The 21,768-nt window shown below is 32.4% G+C and overlaps 1 protein-coding gene and 1 long non-coding RNA gene across 2 annotated transcripts; one reads left to right on the plus strand and one right to left on the minus strand.

Moving 5' to 3' along the window:
• Positions 1–338: 338 nt before the first annotated feature.
• LOC130724038 (uncharacterized) lies at positions 339–21,293 on the minus strand. Its single transcript, XM_057575198.1, has 10 exons — positions 21,020–21,293; positions 6,584–6,775; positions 6,240–6,405; positions 5,630–6,094; positions 5,350–5,368; positions 4,153–4,162; positions 2,452–2,691; positions 2,135–2,326; positions 1,156–1,321; positions 339–1,050 (listed from the first exon to the last, which is right to left on the minus strand). Exons 1-10 carry the CDS (start codon positions 21,236–21,238, stop codon positions 569–571), a joined length of 2,151 nt encoding a protein of 716 aa, XP_057431181.1. The 5' UTR covers positions 21,239–21,293; the 3' UTR covers positions 339–568.
• Positions 7,507–10,507, plus strand: LOC130724039 (uncharacterized). Its single transcript, XR_009014413.1, has 3 exons — positions 7,507–7,894; positions 9,881–9,943; positions 10,339–10,507. It is a non-coding gene; the product is annotated as an uncharacterized LOC130724039 (long non-coding RNA).
• Positions 21,294–21,768: the final 475 nt, after the last annotated feature.

Consider the following 21,768-nt stretch of genomic DNA (forward strand, 5'->3'; position numbering starts at 1 on the left):
CTTCCTGAACAGTTAAATAGGAACGGAATGAGTATGAAAAATTAGGTAAAGGGAAAGTATAAAATGGTGATATACCACATTTCTGGAAAATATATATGACAAGATAGGAAACTTCCATCAGAAAAAATTGTCTTTGCTCACAGATAGAAAATCACAGAATTTGAGCAGCTGCATGCGTTTAATTTTTCAGCCAAGCTAGCTAAGCTGTGTTCTTGTGATGCTAGATTAATATAGCGAGAGCAAGTGGTCCTGCAAGTTGATCGATCATTTAATTTCAATACCCTGTAATTAAATATTCTTTGTTAGAAACAGGAATTAGTAGCTATAGTTTATATCCATATCAAACACCCCAGCAAGGACCGTGGTATCATTTACCATAATCATTAACATGATATCATATGACATATTCTCGTAACATAGGAAAGCAAATCTTACAAACACAATACCATGTGACCGTAGTGTACAGAGTACAACCATGGTAGTCTTAGCTTGTTCTTACAGAACTCTTTATTAGGTACCTCTGCATTTCCAACTAGCATATGCGGCTAATTATGTTATTAATTACTTATTACATTGAGCTAGCCATGCCATATTCTGATGATTCTTTAGTGGTTACAGAAGCCAATCCAGCAGAGTTTCCATTAACAAAGTTACATTGTTTTCTGATTTCTCCTTGAGATCCCGTCAACACTCCAATCCTGCTCATTTTTATCATTGAGGCCTTGAAATTCTCAAAGAAAAGAGTTTGGTTACTGCTGAAACTGTTGACAATGGCGACGGTAGCTGCGCCGCTTGTGGAAAACAACACTTGGTCACTCTGGAACAAGCCCTTTCCACCCTGAAGATTGGAGAAGTATTTGGAGTCTAATGTATCAGGTGTGGTCGGGTCCAAATTGGCCAGTGTGGTACCCGGTCCACCATTGGGGCAAATTGAACGCAATGTTTGCAAGTAGGTCGTGTTGAGAGTTGGATCAGGATTTCCGGTATTGCTAAAATTGTATAATCGGTTAACGAAAAATTGGCATTGTCCTCTGCCAATTGTGTGAGCACCTAAAAAATTAAACAATATTATACATACAAATTAGTACACACTAACATATATATATGCCATTTTTTATAGAGACTAATTTCTTGAAGATGTTAAATATTTTATACCTGAGAGTGCAACTAGATCAGTAATGTTGAGATTTTGAACAGCAAATGAGGCATTAAGTTGGCTTAGATTGAAATTGGGACCAGGAAGATTTTGGTTAGCAAGGCTTCTGTTTGCTGTTAAACTATCCCTTCTTCCCAATGGAACTTTCCAATCAACACCATTAGCCTGTGAAAATCATTGTAAATATTAAAATGGATAGAATAAAAAAGCAATGATTTTGAATATGCATGTTAACTTATAAGACTTTGATTTTTTCACCTTTAACAGCAGTACTTAATTTTCAAAATTGGCTGCCAATATTTTCACTGAGGACACATTCTAAAAGCTAACTACCCAAAGAGAAAGAAATTCCTTTATTAAAGATAACACGTTCTTTCTTTTTTACGGATTCCAATTGTCTATATCCTTATCTTTTGTCTTTCTTTTTCTTTCTAATTAAACAATAACAACTTGAATTAAAAAAAAAAACTGATTAGTAATTTTTTCTCATCTAAAATGATTGTTAAACATATGTTTTTTACATGCATCTTTCAAACACAGTTTAGAGGCAATTTTTAACCACCGCTAATGTTTGCAACAGCTTAAAACTGCAAAAAATTTGTATATAAAAACTATCTGTTCACGAATCATTAATTTTTTTATAACACTTTTTCTCATGTGTCGAATTCTTTTCTTATCACTATTGTAACTTTCTCTTTTTTGTCGTTCATATCTCTCACCCTTTTTTTTCTTTTCTTTTTTCTGTTTATACTCTGAGTGAAGGACCATACTGCTTGTTTTCTATCTCAGTGCCACCTTCTTTCTCTTTTTTATGCCTCTCTTTCTTATGTATCATATTGTCAATTAACAATTATTTTTCTTATTTTCACTTTTATCCTTTTAAAAAAATGGGTGTATAATAATAACTATCCTAAAGCTTATCTTGATTTCAGTATTGAATTTTACGGATTAGAATATAGGATGAGTGGATGGACATACCAGAACTGAAGAAATTTCAGCCGCAAGAGCAAGAATATCAGCGCAAGAAACTGTGTTTGGACAAGCATTCTCCACTGCTGTCTTGATCTGGTTCACAACATCCAAACCTCTAATGGAGTTATTGTTTGGGAAAGCTCCTTGTTCGCTAACGATAGTTGAGGTATCGTTCAGCAAGATTGATGCATCGCACCCCTGTCAAAAAAGCTGGAATATAAGATACTCATAGTGACGATTTTGGCATAAATTTTATTTTCTCATAAGCATATATCTACTTAGTTATTAACTCAAAATGCAGTACTAAAGCACTACAAACATACTTGAACAAAACAGTCATGAAAGTGGAGTCTGATGAGGCTACCAAGCATGCGAGGATCTGATTTGGAAACATTTCTAACCACTTCACGAACAATTGAATGCACGTTGGGACAAGTGTCTTTGTAAAACGAGTTATCTAGCTGTGCATCTGATGAGTAGGGTACTAGTGCCCCAATCACCACACAGAACACTACAGCTAGATGAATGGGACTCATTTTTTCCTCTGATAGATAGATATATGTCTAATTCTTGCAAGACTCTTTGCAGATCGATGCAGATGACAGGCATCTATTTATAAAGAGACAACCACCTGCATTTGTGGTTCTAGTTCAATCATGTGACCGGTATACAGAGAAAAGTCTCCCATTCCATGTTTGGGAGTGCATTGTAAAATCACATTTGGGACCATAATCCATTTTGAGGAAATAAAACTCCATTGTGGGAGACATAACTAACAAAAGTTATATATAAGAAAATATTAAATTACTTCCCCACAAATTTGATGTATCTTTTTTTTTTAAATATCTTTTTTATATTTTGAAAATATCATTCTTTATACTCATATACTAACTTGAACATCAAAGTGTTTTTGTAGGTACCTCTCCATCGTTGTTTTGACCTTTTCCATAAAAAATACCTAAATAAATAATATATTAATTTAGAAATTACGTGTACATTTTTTATTTGGCTGAAGCAAAAAATCAAAGGATCTCAATCTTTGGGATGAAATTAAACCTACTTTTGTCGGTCTTGTTTGCCTATTCTGCTTTCCCTGAACTTTAGTCCTCTGCTCCATACATGTATTTCTAAACTCGAACAGCTAAACTTGTTCTAGAACCATGTGTTATAGACTTATAGTAATATCTCAGTATCTCACATACAGATATAGTAAATTTATTACAATGTCTTAAATTTTCAGTTAGGAAATCCAATCTAAATCTTTAGACTTTCCCGGTTGCTTCATATCCCACGCCATTAGTCTGAAACCAAACCTGGTTAGTGTGCTCTGTCTTAATTCAAACTCTTGAATGATTGGTCTGACTTTATAATTTAGACATATATATAATATATGTGTGGGTAGACCGGTAATTAACATAAATATTAAGCTGATATTTTATTTAAATAAAACATATATAAATCATGTTTTTTTTGTCAACTTATCAAAAAAAAAATTTTTTTACTTAAATAATGATATGCGTATATTTTGCTCAACAAATCAATGGCATTTATTAAAAATTTGTCATTAAAAATCGTTAAACTTATACATATGTCCCTATAATTTTATTCAATTTTTTAATTTTTTTGAACGTATTTTTTAATTGAATCCTTATAATTTTATGCAATTCCGATGGCAGCTACCGTGAGGAGGAGCTGCGAATGGGCGGGGGTGGTGTCATTCGTGATCACCAAGGCCGCTGGTTGGCGAGCTGCTACTCAGGTGAAGCGGCAGGCAATGCTCTTAGAGCGGAGGCCAAGGCGTTGTTGGAGGTCCTCGAGTTGGCTTGGAACAGATGCTATAGGAGACTAATTTGTGAGGTGGATTGTGACAATTTAGTGGCTATTTTGGTTGATATTGCAGCAGTGCAGTTGCACTATGAATTTCTGATCTTAACTCAATCACTCAACTCTTGGCAAGGGATTGGCATGTTAGGATTAACAATGTGCACCAGGAAAGTAATGTTGTAGCGGATCATTTAGGTCGCAGAGATGCTGCTGCTATTAGTTCTGGGACTTGAATTATTGACATTTGACAGGGTAGTCCATTTTGTTGAGTACCTTCTGTTGAAGGACTCACTTTCTATCCCTTAGTTTCTGTTTGTTTGTTTTGTAATTTTTCGATAAAGTAAAAAAAAATTAATTAAATTCCTATAATTTCAAATATTTGTAATTAAACTTTTCAATTATTTCTTTTTTTCTTGAGAGTACTTACTTGCAAGTCTTAACTTTAGCTAATAAATTTCTTTAACTTATTAACAAACAAAAATGGTGATCATTATATTGCTCGGCTACCAGTTCCCATCCATTTTTTCTTTTCCGCATACGTATAATTAATCACTAACCAAACTATGATGTGAGGTCTCTTTCTATGTAGCAATCAAAGTAATAGCATTTTTCTGTCTACTATACTTGTTTAATTGATTAACACTTGGTTTTGGTATATGTGCTGGCAATGTAACGAAATAGATGAAGGAGAACAGAAAACACAAATAACATCACGGTTTTCCTTGTTTGCTTTAGAAGAAGAAACTAGCAGAAGAAGAAGAAAAAAAAAGTAACTGGGCCCCACTAGAAAAATCGCTCACCAATACATGGAAAAAAATGAGAGTGGGATTTTGAATTATTTATCGACAGTCAAGTCAATGATATTCTTTTGATATACCCTTTGGTGGTGATTTTTAATAATCGTACGTTGTAAAGTGTTGATAATTCACTCAACACTGTAAAAAAAAACGTTGTAAAGTGTTGCTAACATATATGGTGGAAAGTTTCTCATTATTTAAAATATCATTTAATTTACGTGAAAGTACAATAATTATATTTTATTCAAAATTCTTTTAAGTACTTTATATCAAAATGAAGAATTATCATATTTTTAATTTTCGTGAGAGATTTTTACATCATTATTTCGTAAATTATTTTTTTCCAGTTCCTGATTTCCTTTAGTTTCTCCACTTTCTTAAGTCCCACTTTTCTTCATTGGTGAATCAGATAAGCATTAGATAAAAGCAGGGGAGGTGTCCAGATCCACTCCGTAAATATTAATGCACATGTACTTCACTATCCTATCAAAATCGAGAGTTGTTCAATAATGTTTCAAACTTTCAATTATATGAATAGTATACATAATAATATCCACAACTGTTTCCCTGGTCCTTTTATTAAATTACCATTTGATAAACAATATATATAAAATAGCGACTGTGTTTTCAAAACCAGAGGATGGACACAAACAGAGCAAGACAGATACATAGAGTGAAATTTTATTAAATATGAACCATACATGACTCAGACTACAAGAAAGAACATTTTTTTTTTTTGAAATTACAAGAAAGAACATCTTACACACTCACATGCATGCACGAGACATATTAACTAGCCATGCCAGCACATAACATTAATATGCCTATAGCTACTTTATTGGTGGCCTCCAATCACAACATTTCATCATTTAGATTGAGCTAACCATACCCTCTGATGATTCTTCAGAACCCAAGTCAAGTTCAGCAGATTTTTGGTTAACAAAATTGCAATGTTTTCTGATTTCTCCTCGGTTCCCAGTAAGCACACCAATGTTGCCCATTTTAATCATGGCAGCCTCAAAGCTCTCAAAGAAAGCAGCTTGGTTGCTGCTGAATTTGTTGACTATGCTAATCGTGTCTGCGCCACTTGTTGAAAACAACTCTTGGTCACTTTGAAGCAACCCCTTTTTAGCGCGAAGATTGGTGAAGTAGTTCTCATCTAATATATCCGGAGTCGTGGGGTCAAAATTGGCGAGGGTCGATCCAGGTCCACCGTTGGGGCATATTTTGCGCAATTGTTGCAAGTAGTTAGTGTCAAGGGTTGGATCGGGTTTCCCAGTTTTGTTGAAATTGTACAATCGATCAACGAATAAAGAGCAACTGGCTCTACCAAATGTATGAGCACCTGAAATTAATTGAAGTATGAATTTACTAATCACAACAAGAAATTCTACGACTAACTATATTAAAAGTTGATACAACAACAAGAACCATGTTTTTACTGCTAATGTTTAGTATATGCTATTTATAATATGATATATGTTGCGTACCTGAAAGCGCAACTAGATCATTAGTGTTGAGACCTTGATCACCAAATGCTTTTTTAAGTCGATCCAAAGAGAAGGAAGGACCTGGAAGGTTTTCATTAGCAGCAGTACGGTTTGCTGTTCGACCATCCCTTCTTCCCAAGGGAACTTTCCAATCAGGACCTTTAGCCTATTCATCGCAACAAGTAAAATAAAAATTTCTATTTAATTTAGTTAAAATTTATTATCTTTGATGTAAACTTATAATTAGAACTCAAGCAAAATCAATTTGAAGATGATATGACATGCTAAATTAGAAATCTACATTATATATACAGGAAATAGAGGCATGTATTATGTATATATACCAGACGGGAAGAAATTTCAGAAGCAAGGGCAAGAATATCAGCACAAGAAACGGTGTTAGGACAAGCGCTTTCAACTGATGTCTTGATCTGGTTGATAACATCCAAACCCCTTATGGAGTTGTTGTTTGGAAAAGCTTGTTGTTCGCTCAAGATTGTATTGGTGTTGTTCAGCAAAATTGATGCATCACACCCCTGTCACAATCATGGATAACACAATCAATTCATTTGTTATTGGCTCTCAAGTCTCATAGCATGTTTGGTGTGTGGTTCCACCATAAATTAAAATGTTCTAAAATTACTTTTAATTAGAAGATAATTAGCAGAAGAAAATTAGTGCCTCTATACGAATCACAAGCAAAGAACCTAGTGGAAAAAGAGCTATATGCTTATTGACACGATAAAATAAATGCACAATCTGGCACGATAATGTTTTGTAGTTAATCTATTTATTTTAAAACCAAAACACAATCCAAGTGGATTGAAATCTATCAAGAGGTGACGTTGACATTTTAGTCATCCAAATTGTTGGTTGTGGTCCTAGTCGTTGTCATCTAGGATTAGTGTTGTGAAAATAGTACCTTAGAACATTAAGCGAGCCCAAAACAACCAGTAATTTAGAAGAAAAAAAGGAGAAAGTTAAAAAAAAGAGACCATCATTAAAATTGAGGTTGTCCAACTTACTGCATAGGATAACTTATAGGGGTGAACATGGCCGGGTAAATTCAATGAACACTACACCACAAAAAGGATTAGGTAGCGGCCTAAAGGTAGCAGTTTTAAAAGAACCACTACCTTATCACGTTTTTTTTATATTAATTAGTGTGGAAGGGGCTAAAGTAGTGGTTAAAAAAACAACCGCAACCTTTAAGCAAACATAGGTAGTGGACTAAGTAACAAAATAGGGAAGGTGGGCTTTGGTACCGGGTAAAAATGAACTGCTACCTTAGAGTTTGCTACTTTATCATTTAAAAAAAAAAAAGAGCTGCAGGGTTTCTCCACTAATAGATCGTGCGCGCCCTACTCCACACCAGTTACCATAGATTTTTGGCGGCCTACTCCACAGCTTGCTGCTACCGTCTTTGCTTCCCATTCTGCACGCATCTTTTCGCCATATATCTCGCGCCCTAACAGCCACCAGAAATTGTTGCCGCCACCGTTGCTTCGAGGTTTGTGGTTGTCTTCCTCGTCTTGTTGCCGCCACGGTTGCTGCGAGGTTTGTGGGTGTTGCCGTCTCTTTGTGATTATTGGCGCCGTACTCCGTCTTGTTGTCAAACTCATCTCGTGGTTGTTGCTGTCATCTCTATTTTGCCGGTAATCTACAGTTTTTGATTTTTAAGTTTGTATTATATTTGGTCAATTGCTGTGTCTGGCTTATCTGTGGGTGAGGATAAGTTTTGCCGTCAAGAAAAACAAATGGCAAGAATTGGGGGTGATGAGTTTGATAGATTGGTTGCAATGTTTTTAGGGTAGATTAGAGAAAGAAATTAGCAGCAGTTTTATGTATTGGGTGATAGGTAGTTCTTTTCCTTGTTAATCTGCAATGTAACAACTTATTGCTTTGTGTATCAATGGATGTTTTAAGTTCATTTTTGAACTCAGAGATTCTCTTTTAAACTTCTGAATTTTACAAATTACTGTATTCCATAGCTATCACATTAGTTTTGTGGTTTATGTAATTAACTCTTGAACCAAAAAAAAGATTGATTCGTGGGGCTCCTTGTCTGATGGCACACAAAAGAATTAATGTGGTGTTATTTTTTGTGCTTTTCGTTAAACCTTATGTTGCCTTAAGAAAATATTAGAGGGGGATAGTTGTTTTATATTATATCATCTTCTATATGTTGTAGCATTGCTTATTGCACAGCAATTTAAAGCCTTCAAAACCAGCTTTATGAGATGACAGCACCCTATTGTTTTGTCTCTGGACTTACTTTGAAAGGCTTGCTGAGCTGTAGGTGACTTCTGTTTTTTCACTCCTTTTCTTTGATCTTTGTTGTGCCTAGAGGATTGTACATACTGCAGTTGACAGATTTGAGGAAGGTACCATGTTGATTATGCTGATTGGAGTTAATTGATCTTGACTATTGGAGGCTTTTATTTATTTTGTCCTGTCTCTGTTGGCTATCTGTTTCAAGCAATCTACCACGGTTTGATGGCAATGTGGATCTGTTTTGGTGGGCTTGAGGAGATTTTATAGTCATTTGTGGCTTTTTAGTGTTCTCTTTGTTTGAGATGGAGGGATGGATTAGTTTCTTGTCTTAGGTCTGTTATACTTTTTCGTGTTCTTTTCCTTTCCCTTGTTCTCTTCTTCATTGTATTGGGTTGAAGTACTTCTTGTACTTCTATTTTAATACATTCTTTTGCCTATCAAAAAGAAAAAACCGGCCCTTTATTTTCGCTGTACACACAGCAAAATAGATCAGAATTTTATCCCCTATTTCACCACTGCGCAAAAAACCTCAGAGCAACAGAACCAGCCGTATCCATATAAGATAAATGAAACCATCTTCACTTCAATGGCTACTCTCCAATAGGCCTAGGCGCTCCAACCACATCCAGCAGAAATTGCACTAAGTAAAAGTCCCCTGCAGCTTCTTCAACAGCTTCATTAGCTCAGCCCAAAAATCTCGAGCATTAGCAAACCAGTAAAGACGAAACCGATTAGATCCTCACCATTGCTGCAAACAGATAGATAAGAAAACCAGAAATCCTTGCTGTTTTTGAAGATAACAGCAACATATATCAGAACCAGAAATTCTTTATCAACTATATTATAAGCATCTGCAGTAAACTAAAACTGCAGCCTGCTTGGTTCTTTATGAATTATATAATAAGCTTATGTTGTAAACTTCATAGCTGTTATCAACATTTGAACTTGGGACCTGACGATTGTGTTCCACCACAACTACTAGTACCATCCAGCTGGCCACAAACGCTAATCTTCTGCTGTTAACTTGAATGCATGTTTGAGTACTCTTAATCATTTGCATTTCATTCACTGTCTTGTAATAACTTCTCTTTGTTGTTACACATTTGATCTGAAATCCCTGGTTGTTAGGTTTGTGGAAAAAGTTTAGATTAAAGTGAGGAGTGCACTAAACTGTGGAGTAGTAACTATTGATTAAACAATTAACAAATGAGATTGTGATGAAAGATATGTACATGTTAAACAAACTATGCTATTAGTTTTTAAACTGTGTAATTCCATACTATTCCTTGAAAAGTACACCTTTTACTTTAAGCTCTCTAATCTCATAAAAATAGCTGAATTTCTAGTACGTATCTGGTGATTTGCAGTTTCAGAGTGGTATTGCGAGGCCATGAGCACAAAGGTGATTGTGATAGAGAGAAACAAGACAGGTAATGACATTTATTTATCTTTATTTTGTGTGTTTTTCTTTGTTTGGACTTTATTGCTTGTATTTTATCAATTCTAAATTTATCGATTGTTGTTTTAAATTTAATCCATAGTTTAGTTATTATATTTAATCCATGTTCTAATAACCTTCAGACTTCAATTGAGCTTTTGCAAAAATAATGGTACAACCAAGTGTTGGGTTCATTGTTAAAATCTTACTTTTGCTAGAGTACCTAAAATAGAAGATGTGAGGACCTGAATTTAATTGTGTCGGTTGATTTTAGAGGTTCATGGCTTAGCGGTGTGAATGTCATAGCCCTCTTTGCTCGTGCTTTGATAATGTTGTAATTGTATTATCACATGTTGACTTGTTTGGATTTTTGTTTTATTGGTGCAGGTTTATGGAGATAGTGAAGTCTTTTGGATTTTGATGAGCAAGCTATTGGAGAATTTAGCTGTCATCTTTTTGTATCGTACTTACTCTTTCATTATTATATGTGTAGGTTATACACTTATATGTATGTTTATTTTAGCCTATTTTGTTTGGAAACCTTAAAAGATGAACTTTGTCATGTTTTAATTGTTTTTCCTTCTAGCAAATATTATTACATAATCAAGATACTTGGGAACTATGTAAATTTTGGTTTGGAAATTCTTTTAGCATGTTTCTTTAGTAAGGAAGGCCAGTTGCCTACGTTTCATACAGTACATTTAAAAAATAAATAAAACTTAACGCAGCGGTTTGGAATTGCTGCCTTTGTTGTTAATATTCAAACAAAGACAGCGGTTATAACCGCTACGTTTGAAGTTTGCTGGTGGTATCATTTCTGCAGTATTGGTAGCGGTTCCCTAAAAAACAACCGCTGCCTTTAGTGTTTAAAGGTAGCGGTTATGAACCGCTACTGCTGCACATGCTCAATGGCTACGCCTTGCTTTTCTGCGGTTATAACCACTACCATTGCTATATTTTAACCGCTACCTTATCTATTTTTTGTACTAGTGGAACCCGCCCAATCCAATCCGATCCAATAGAAAAAATGCGGGTTGGATCGGACAATCGAATTAGTCGGATGGATATTACTACAACCCAACCAAGTTCGGATCGGATTTCGGGTTCAGTTCAAATCCATCAAACCCAACCCAGAATCCATACATATAATAATAATTTTTATAATTTTACTCATACTTGGAGTGCTAGTGTCGGAGTGATGACTTTTTGAAACTTTGAGACTTAAGTATTTGTAGTTATTTGTCATATTTGAACTTAGAGTATTTGTTCGTAGTTATTTATTACATGTTTATATATAGTTATTTGGCATGTTGGAGACATCTAAGTTCTAAGTGTCATGACATGACATTTAGTGTTGTTTTTCACTTTTTAGATATTATTTATATTAAATTGTTTCATGTTATTTGGTAATGAAGTTTGATATCTATATATATATGTAAAGCTCACTTGAGCTATATGTAATAAAAGCATTAAACAATGAAGTTAAACAAATTAAATTTCTATTCAACTTTCAATATAATGTAACTTTTGAAATATTTCAATTTTTATGATTTTTGACTTTACACATGCCAATATGTTGTAACCTTTGATTAAATTATGTAATAATATTTTTATTAAATACATTAAATATAAATATTGAAAACTGAAAGAAATTAACTAGAGACTATTTAGATACCTATACTAAATAATAAAATTATAAACTAAATTTTGAATTTGTTTTTTACATTACTCATTTATTATTTCTTCATTTCAGAAAATAATTCATCAACTATAAAAAAAAACTACATTAAATCATATATATGAAAGTATTATATATTAAATAGTAAAAATATAAAATACATTAGATAATAAAATACTCATGTTTGTATTAGTTGTATTAACTATTAATTATAAATTGTAGTTGCTTATAAAAAAATGGTTTATTCAATATTAATTAAAAAATGTTAGAATATTAATTATCAATCATAAATTGAAGGGAAGAAAATTAAAATAGAACCAAGTAATATTTTTTATACAAAAAATACTGAGAGTTAAAATTAATTATAATAAAATAATATTTATTAAAAATAATTAAGAAAAAGTAGTCTTTAAATAAAAAGTCGCTCTATGAGTATTTACCATTAACTATAATATGTGTGTATTCGTTGAAAAAATTCTTCAAATATAATTTTTTATTTATTATATATTAGTAGAAATGACTTGAGAAATAATAACAGAGTAAAATAACTATAACCAGAGTTGAATAAATTTAAATTTAATAAATAATTCTTTACACTGATAAAATCATTTCTTATTGTAATTTTAAAAGTTAAAATTACTTTATTGTGGATATAAAGTGTAAAAAAATATGTCATTATAACTTATTTATGATATTAAAAACTTATTACTTGATTTAATATATTTCAAATTCACATAATGATTTCTATATTTTTAAATGAATAAAATATTAAGACTACTTCAGTGCTAATTATTTAATATCAATTACTAGAGAGAAATGCATGCGTGTTTAATAACAATATTGTTTCTCTTGAACATATATGAGACTATTGCTTGGTTTGTGTGTTTTGGTGGGTCAAGGGGAAGTGGAATGATTGTTCATATGATTTGGAACAGTTTGCTAGCTAGAGGCTTTGAGCGTATTAAATGGTCACGAAAACAAAAGATGCCACAAAGAGTGTATTGGGAGCCACAACTAGAAACTGTTTTGAAGTTTAATGTAGATGAGGCGTTGAAAGGGAACCCAGTGGTGAGTGGTATTGGCGGGATTTTGAGGGATCAAGGAGGAGATTTGTTAGGTTACTTTGCAAAAGGAACTGAAATGTTGTGGGCTTTTGACGAAGGTTCAAGCAGTGTTACATGCTTTGTTATTTTTCCAACAATTTAAATTTTCAAATGTGGTAGTTGAGAGTGATTCTTCCTCAGTGGTTGGGTGAGTACGTCTATGGTAGATAGGAGGTCATGGAAATTGGAACATGTATTTAATCATATAGATCATCTGATGTCTATAATTCAGTGTGTTGGTGTGGTGCATGTATTGAGTCAGGAAAACACTATGACAAACTTTTTGGCAAATCAAGGGTGTGGTAGGGAACAACAGATATGAGTTTGTTGTGATCCAATGTAATTATATAAATGAGAAAGTTTTTCTCATTTTTATTGCGTTTCAATAAGGTTTCTTTTTTAAAAAAGGTCAATTATCAAATTTGAGTAATATTAATTATTTAGATTTAGACAACTCTAATTCTACTCAATGAAATGTCTCACCTCCATTATTATTTAAATATTATATTTTATAATTAAACATATTTATATATTTCTTAAAACTATAATAATCATATATAATTTTTAAAATATTATAAATAAACTCGTGCAACGCACGGGTATAATTTCTAGTTTTCATGATATTTGGCTATTTGTCATTTATGTGGTATTATTTCTATAACTTTTTATGTCTTTTTCATGCTATTTAGTATTATAACATATTTAGTATTTTTTATAACTTTTTCTAAATTTATAATAATTTTTACAAGATTTTTTAATATTTTAAATATATTATTATTTTAATATAGTGACCCAATAAATCCATCCAACCCAATCCAAACTTCGTCGGGTTGGTTCGGATCGGGTCCGAAGAAGAAATTCGTGAAATCCAACTCAACCCAACCCTGACAATTTTAATCGGTTCCGATTTTATTTTAATCAAAATTCATCCAACCCAATCCATGTGCACCCCTAGTAACTTAACCCGTTAACCCCATTCCAGTGAACCGTTATGGGTATTTATAAAAAAAAATTAAAAATTTGTGAATATTTTTGATTCTACTAGAATGAAATTAAATAGGATAGGACATATAAGTCAGACAACCATTTTAAAATACAAATTTATTCTTTTGTGACTTAACTTTAGTAAAGTTAATTTTATTAAACTTCAAAAGTAGTTAATTTGAAAGTGGTCTCGCTACCCGGCCCATAGTTTTGCATAGGTTGTCTGTGGGTGGAAACTTTAACTGTTATAAACTAGGTACAAGTAAAATATGTGAAGTTAAGTTGTCTAAATGACACTAGATAAAGTCTATGTTAAAATTTTGTAGTCAATAATATTTTAGGTTAGTGGGTTAAAAATTTTATATTTTATCATTTATCTTAAATATTAAAATTATAATTAATATTTAACCCAAACTTTACCTAGTGCAATTAGATGATTCATGTGCTTTTATAGTTAATCTATATACTTTAGAAAAGAGGAAGGTTGTGAGACCCACTTAGCACACTTGGCACTCCAATAATAACTTTCACCCAACCCCCTCTTTGCCTGACAAGTGTCACCATGACATTGATTTGGACCAAAGTATAACAAGCCCATTTTTATATGAGTTTGGTATGGAGGCCCATTAATTGGCAACACATTTATTTGAATTATTCTATATACTTTAGAAAAGAGGAAGGTTGTGAGATCCACCTAGCACACTTGACACTCCAAGAATAACTTTCACTCAACCCCCTCTTTGCCTGACAAGTGTCACCATGACATCTATATACTTTAGAAAAGAGGAAGGTTGTGAGACCCACTTAGCACACTTGGCACTCCAATAATAACTTTCACCCAACCCCCCTCTTTGCCTGACAAGTGTCACCATGACATTGATTTGGACCAAAGTATAACAAGCCCATTTTTATATGAGTTTGGTATGGAGGCCCATTAATTGGCAACACATTTATTTGAATTATTCTATATACTTTAGAAAAGAGGAAGGTTGTGAGATCCACCTAGCACACTTGACACTCCAAGAATAACTTTCACTCAACCCCCTCTTTGCCTGACAAGTGTCACCATGACATTGATTTGGACCAAAGTATTACAAACCCATTTTTATATGAGTTTTGTATGAAGGCCCATTAGTTGGCAACACATTTATTTGAATTAAACCTATTTATTTGAATGCAATGCCAATTGATTCCACTCATTTATTTGAAAAAGTCAAATTGAAGAGCCACAACTATAGAATACAAACAGCATTCAAAAAATTGCCAAGTTTAATTATCCTTCTTTAATGCTACAATTTTTAAAAAATATTCCAGAAGGTTAGGCTAAATTGAATGAAAAAAATTAAAGTTGAGTAAATTTATTTCCTTTCACAATGAGTCAAAAATTCCAATTGTCACACAATTAATTTATAGCCAAAATTCCAGGAGTATTGAATAATTGTCGTTGATTGGGGCAATTATATAGATGTATAAATGAATATAAAAGAATAAACCTAAAAAATCGGCCTCCTTGATTATCCTTCTTTAATGCTACTGATTTTAAAAAAAAATCCAGAAGGTTAGGCTAATTAGAAGGAAAAATTTAAAATTGAGTTAGTTTATTTCCTTTCTTAATATAAAAGAATAAACCTAAATAAAATGGTTACACATAATGCTGACCTATATCAGTTAATGCATTATGTTTTTAAAATTAAGTATTGATTTGTATCTATTTATTTATTTGATTTAATTCTTTTAAATAAAAACTTCAAATTTGAATGATATTGTCAAATTTGCATTGATTCTATTTACTACTTTCCAATTTGACCATATGTTCGACCAAATTAAAACCGCAAAATGCTGAGGAAAATTTGAATTTGGATTGATTACATTTAATGCTATCAAATGTTACGATATTTTCGACTTGAAATTTAAGATTTATTCATCTTATTCAATTCAAATTCAATTCGAATATTCAGTTTTGTAATAGGAATCATACGAATTACTATAATACTCGAATAAAAAGTCAAGGGTGTATTCTTTGCACTTTTTCTTTACATTGTGAGCCACACTTATCTGATTTCTATATAAATCACCTAATGTTATTCTTCACCATCATCAGTCCTTTCATCATCCACCAATTAATTAGCTTTGAAATATACTTTGTTCTGATCTCATGGCAATTGACGATGTCGCCACCCTCGATGCCTCGAAGGAGAATTGGACTATTATGGCAAAGGTTATTCGTTTATGGCATAGTCCGAGCTTATATGGCTCAAAGCTTCCATTTTCCATGGACATGATTCTTATGGATGACAAGGTATATCACTTTTTATTATAATCACCATGTTTTAAGTTAATTTTTTTGAAATGGTTGGTAAATCTCTTATGTTCTCTTATTGTTAAATTTCAGGGTCATAAGATTCACGCTTCGGTAAGAAAGACTCTTATATACCGATTTCAATCTTTGCTAAGTGAAGGTCGGGTATATCAGATTTCATTTTTTGGTGTTGGTGAAAGTGGTCGTGACTTCCGTCCAACCTCGCATCCATGGAAAATCAACTTTGACATTCATACTTCTGTGAGATTGGTTCCCAACAAGGCGATAAACTTAAGCCCTTATTCTTTTGTGCCACTCTCTGATATAATTTCTAAGGACCTTGATACATCTTTTCTTATAGGTATATACTCTTTTCAAATCTTTTTGCTTTTAAATCACTACTCTAAAATTTGGATTAGTGTTTTTTTGATTGAGCAGATGTAATTGAGATTCCCACTGGTGCAACTGGTGAGCAAGAATTTGAGAAAGACGGGGAAAAACATAAGAGAATTACTATTCAACTTGACCAAGATGGGTACACTCTTGACTTTAAATTTTATTCACATTTTTTCATTATTTATTATTATTAAATCATTTTTATATTTTCCTAAATTTTTAAATAGGGATAGGGTTGAATGTGCCTTTTTTGGCAAGTATGTTGCGGAAATCGTAGGTTATCTTGCATCGGGAGATGCAACAAATACTGTTGTGGTGGTGCAATGTGCAAAGATCAAGCCCTTTAAAGGTATTGAAAAGTTTGATCTGGTGTCGAATGATCAAAATTTCGTTGCGCATATTATTTTCCTTTATTCTAATTTTTTTTTACAGGTAAGACAAGTCTCCAAAATGTTTATGGGGCTACAAAGGTTCTTTTTAATCCTCTCATACAAGAAGCTGCCCCTCTCCGAGCTCGGTGAGTTTTATTCTAATTTTTTAAACCTCTTTCATTTTTTCTATTCATAACAAACTATGAAATCGACTATCTTCCAGGTTCTTGGAATCAAATGATACTGCTGCACAAGTGATTAGCCCGCTGCAGGACTCGGCAAAAAAATCTACCCCTGAAGATGATTTCCTAAAACTTAGTGATGGGAAAACCATTGAGCAACTCAAAGATTTTGGTGAGGTATACTTTTGACTTTACAATTCAATAATAATTTATATTCCATTCCATTTTTAGTTACAACATATATTACACGTTTTGATTTACACATTTAATTTAGCAGAAGTCCTATTGTGTTGTTCTTGGTACGGTTAAGTATATCGCAGAGGGTATGGATTGGTATTACCCTGCTTGCAAATGTAGCAAGAAGATGAACTTATTTTTTAGACACAATTATTAATATTTAATTTTCTGCAATCTTTCATTTCTTTTAATTATTTGTGGTTCATAGTAGACAAATTAATTATTATTCTTTACATATTTAAGTATTATTTTTTATTTTAGAATAAATATAGAAAACGAAATGATGACCTAGATCAGGTTCAAATTGGGAATTTAGTTAATGTATTATGTTTTTTCCATTAATTTAAAAAACGAAAATGATTTATTATTCCTTGCCTAATTCTGCTTTAAATATTGGGAAAAACTTTGGGCATTAATTTTTGATTGATTCCAACCCATAAAAAAAGAATTTGGTTAATCAATGTGATAAATTGATAAATAATCAGTATTACCTTAATGATGTACAAATTTTTCGTTTTTTTATATATTTATAAAAAACTGTATTAACACATTTTTTTTCCAAAATCCAATCTCACTATTATTTCTTTCAGGTTAAAAAAAAAATCCGGAACAAATCTATTTTAGAGCTTCACTAAGGAAACCCATTTATGTGTCAGTTTTTTTTAAAAAATGTTTTATCCATGAGTATCACGTTAAAAATACTACCATTTTTTTAAAATATTGCAAATTTGATTACAAAATTTTTGTAAGTATGATTAGAAGGAAAAAATTGCACTTGATTAAGTGCATTTTCTTTCTAAAATTGGAAAAAAAAATTCTCAATATTTATCATATAATATAAATTTCTTATTTAATTTAATTTCCTTATTTTATTTAATTTTCTTATTTAAGTTAATAGTGTAGATTTTAACCCAACACTCAATATTTTTTTAAAAAAAATATTAAGTAAAATATTGAGTGTATATTCGTAATCATTAATATATTATTCCCAAATTAATCACTTCATGAACCCATAGCTGCTATTAATTTTTAGTTTTAATTTCGTAAAAAAAAATTCGTGATATTCCATACACTTTTAAATGAATTTAAGAGCATTAATTATTTATTATGAGTAGCATCATTCTCTCCATTATCAAATATTTTTCAAACTTATAGAAATATGAAAGCATTAAATGACTTTTAAAATAAATTAATACCAGAAGATTCATACCTCTTTTTAAATTATTTAAAATGGAAGTAACTACAATTATGGGCGGAAAATTATAGCATACATTATAATCATTAATAAATTATTCCCTACTGTGAAAACAAAAATAAATTATTCCCAAATGTATCACCGCATTAACCCATTGCTTACGAAGGTATAAATGCTTTAAAATAAACATAATTAAGGCACTACATAATCCTTCCTAATTTTTGTTGTTTACCAACCTGATGTATACTGATACATTGTGCTGTCATTGAGATCTTCGTATAGAGGATGAAGAATTACAGAACTTATGTATGATTGAGATTGAAAAAATATTGCAAGGCAATGGAAGGTCGCTCAAGGAATTTCCATGTTTACCATACCCTAAATTTTCAGAAATTCATAATTTTAAAAATAGATTCGTTGCAGATGAGTTGAATTATAATATGGATGAAATGGTAAAGATTCATGATGAATTGGTCAGTTCTCTTACTTCGGAGCAAGAGATTGTTTATAAGAACGTTTTGGATGTTGTTTTGTCTGATAACGGTGGATTCTTTTTTCTATATGGTTTTGGAGGAACTGGAAAAACATTTGTTTGGAATACATTATCTGCTACTTTGCGTTCAAGGGGCCTTATCATCTTAAATGTGGCATCTAGCGGAATTGCATCGCTATTGTTACCTGGAGGTAGAACGGCTCATTCAACGTTTTCTATTCCTATTTCAATAAATGAGATATCAACCTGTAATCTTCGTCAAGGTTCCCCAAAAGCTGAATTATTGAAAAAAGCAAGCCTAATTATTTAGGATGGGGCACCTATGTTAAACAAACATTGCTTTGAAGCTTTAGACATATCTCTAAATGACATTATGAAGACTCAGTCTACCCATGGTTATGACATTCCATTCGGAGGTAAAGTTGTGGTACTAGGAGGCGACTTTAGACAAATACTTCTAGTTATTTCCAAAGGAAGCCGTTCTTAAATTGTCGGTTCAGCTATCAATTCTTCATATCTGTGGAAGCATTGCAAGGTAATGAAGTTGACTGTTAATATGAGATTGCAAAATGCTACATCGACTTCTTCAGCAGCAGAAATAAAAGAGTTTGCAGATTGGTTGCTTCAAGTGGGAGATGGTACAGTTAAAACAATTGATGAGGAAGAAACACTTATTGAGATTCCTCCAGATATTCTTATTGAACAGTGTAAGGAACCGTTGCTTGAATTAGTTAATTTTGCATATACGAAACTTGCGCATAATTTGCAAAAAAAAATCCTTCTTTCAAGAAAGAGCGATCCTTGCACCAACACTTGAAAGTGTAGAGGAAATCAACAACTTTATGTTAGCAATGATTCCTGGTGATGAAACAGAATATTTGAGTTGTGATACTCTGTGAAAGTCAGACGAAGATTCGGGTGTCAATGCGGAATGGTTTACATCAGAATTCTTAAATGATTTCAAATGCTCTTGAATTCCAAACCATGCATTTAAACTAAAAGTTGGTGTCCCGATCATGCTCATTCAAAACATTGACCAAGCTGCAGGGTTGTGTAATGGCACTCGAATGATAGTCAAAACTTTGACTAAATATATAATTGTTGCTACTGTTTTAAATGGAAACAAGATGGGTGAAACAACATTTATTCCAAGGATGAGTTTAACTCCATCTAATTCTGACATTCCATTCAAATTTCAGCGCAGACAATTCCCAATTAATTTATGTTTTGCAATGACTATAAATAAAAGTCAGGGGCAATCTTTATCTCATGTTGGGATGTATCTGCCAAGGCATGTCTTTACTCACAGGCAGCTATATGTTACACTTTCTAGAGTTAAATCTAGAAAATGGTTGAAGATGCTCATCATAGATGACGAAGGAGTTGTATCTAACACTACACGCAACGTGGTGTATCAAGAAGTCTTCGATAATATTTGACATGTAAGTGCTTTTTTATCTTACAAATAATTTCAAATTAAATTTCATTAGTAGGAAAACTGATATGGTTATTAATTTTATTTTTGACAGCATAAAAAGATGTCAAACAGTTTATTGATCATCTAATTTGAAGGTTTATTGACGCTTTTATAAGGTTTGTTTAACATTTTCAAATTATACATAGTTTATATTTGTATTGGTTAATTATTATTACTCTTATATAATTTGTTGTCTTTGTAGGTTCTATAGCTCAAATTTACTTGATTGACAATAAGATCGGTTATGGAGTTTTTATCATTAATCATGGACTACAACTTCTAATAAGCGTTCATGTCGTTGTCATTGTTATGTTTATCTTATTTCAATTTCAATGGAATGCATTCCTTAAAAACTTTGTTCTTATTACTATTCAAGTGTTGACAGTGTGAGGTTTATACAACCTCATCAAATTAATATATTTAATGTTGTCCATTCATCAACATGTTTGTATCATATGTTCGGTTCCATATCTGTTTTACATACTAAAAAGAGTCTAAACTAAGTTAAAACTTATTTCTACTGATTCATCTTTCAAATAAATTTAATCGCCGTGCAACGCACGGGTAAAAAACACTAGTAAAAAAGAGATGAGGAAAGCCTAATCGGAGGTAATTAAGTGATGAATTTGCATTTGGAAACAAAGTATACGTACTTGAACAAAACAGTCATGGAAATGAAGTCTGACGAGACTGGCAAGCATTCGAGGATCTTTCTTAGAAACTTCCCTCACAACTTCTCGTACAATTGAATGAACCTTAGGACAAGTGTTCCTGTAAAACGAGGGATCAAGCTGTGCATTTGAGGACAAGCTTAGTCCTCCAAACACAACCACTACACACAACAGAGCTATGAGAGTACTAAGAGATCTCATTTTTTTTTCTTTCTTAATAAATGTTGGAGGCTTAATTTGAAGCTGTGTGGGAGACTGGGCAGAACACAAGCCTTCCTTTATAGACCAGACGGGAATGATAAGAACATTATAGCCAAGTGGCACTTACATGGTGGGACCCCATAAAGGAGGAGGCGGCTCGATATTGCCATATCTTAAAATTTTAAGGTAATCTTTTAAAAGTAACCATCCACATTTTTAGTGGGAGTGGCCTCTCAACACAATTTTTTTACTTGAAGTGAGACAGTACTTAGCTTAGGATTTGGGTTCCTGAAGTTTAAATCTCTTGTATTCATTAATTGATGAAATGTCGACCACAGGACTAGGATTAGTCCACTTATGTTTTTTTATCAAAATCAGATGATAGAAATAACTTACAATTTAAGTCTTTCAATCAAGATCGAAAGGTGTTCTAATTTGTTAACTATGAATTTAAGGATAATCTAACTACGTGCTATCTAAATTCAAATTAAATTTGTACCATTCGAATCAACCACCGGCTAAGCGTAGAT

This window comes from Lotus japonicus, chromosome 6 (assembly GCF_012489685.1).
Source record: "Lotus japonicus ecotype B-129 chromosome 6, LjGifu_v1.2".
Lineage (NCBI taxonomy): Eukaryota > Viridiplantae > Streptophyta > Magnoliopsida > Fabales > Fabaceae > Lotus > Lotus japonicus.

Excerpts from the sequence above, each read along its gene's own strand:
- LOC130724038 (XM_057575198.1), bottom strand. The coding sequence starts at position 21,238 with ATGAGATCTCTTAGTACTCTCATAGCTCTGTTGTGTGTAGTGGTTGTG. Across the intron at positions 6,406-6,583 it reads CTGAAATTTCTTCCCGTCTG|GCTAAAGGTCCTGATTGGAA; the intron begins GTATATATACAT and ends TGCGATGAATAG. Across the intron at positions 6,095-6,239 it reads TGATCTAGTTGCGCTTTCAG|GTGCTCATACATTTGGTAGA; the intron begins GTACGCAACATA and ends AATTAATTTCAG.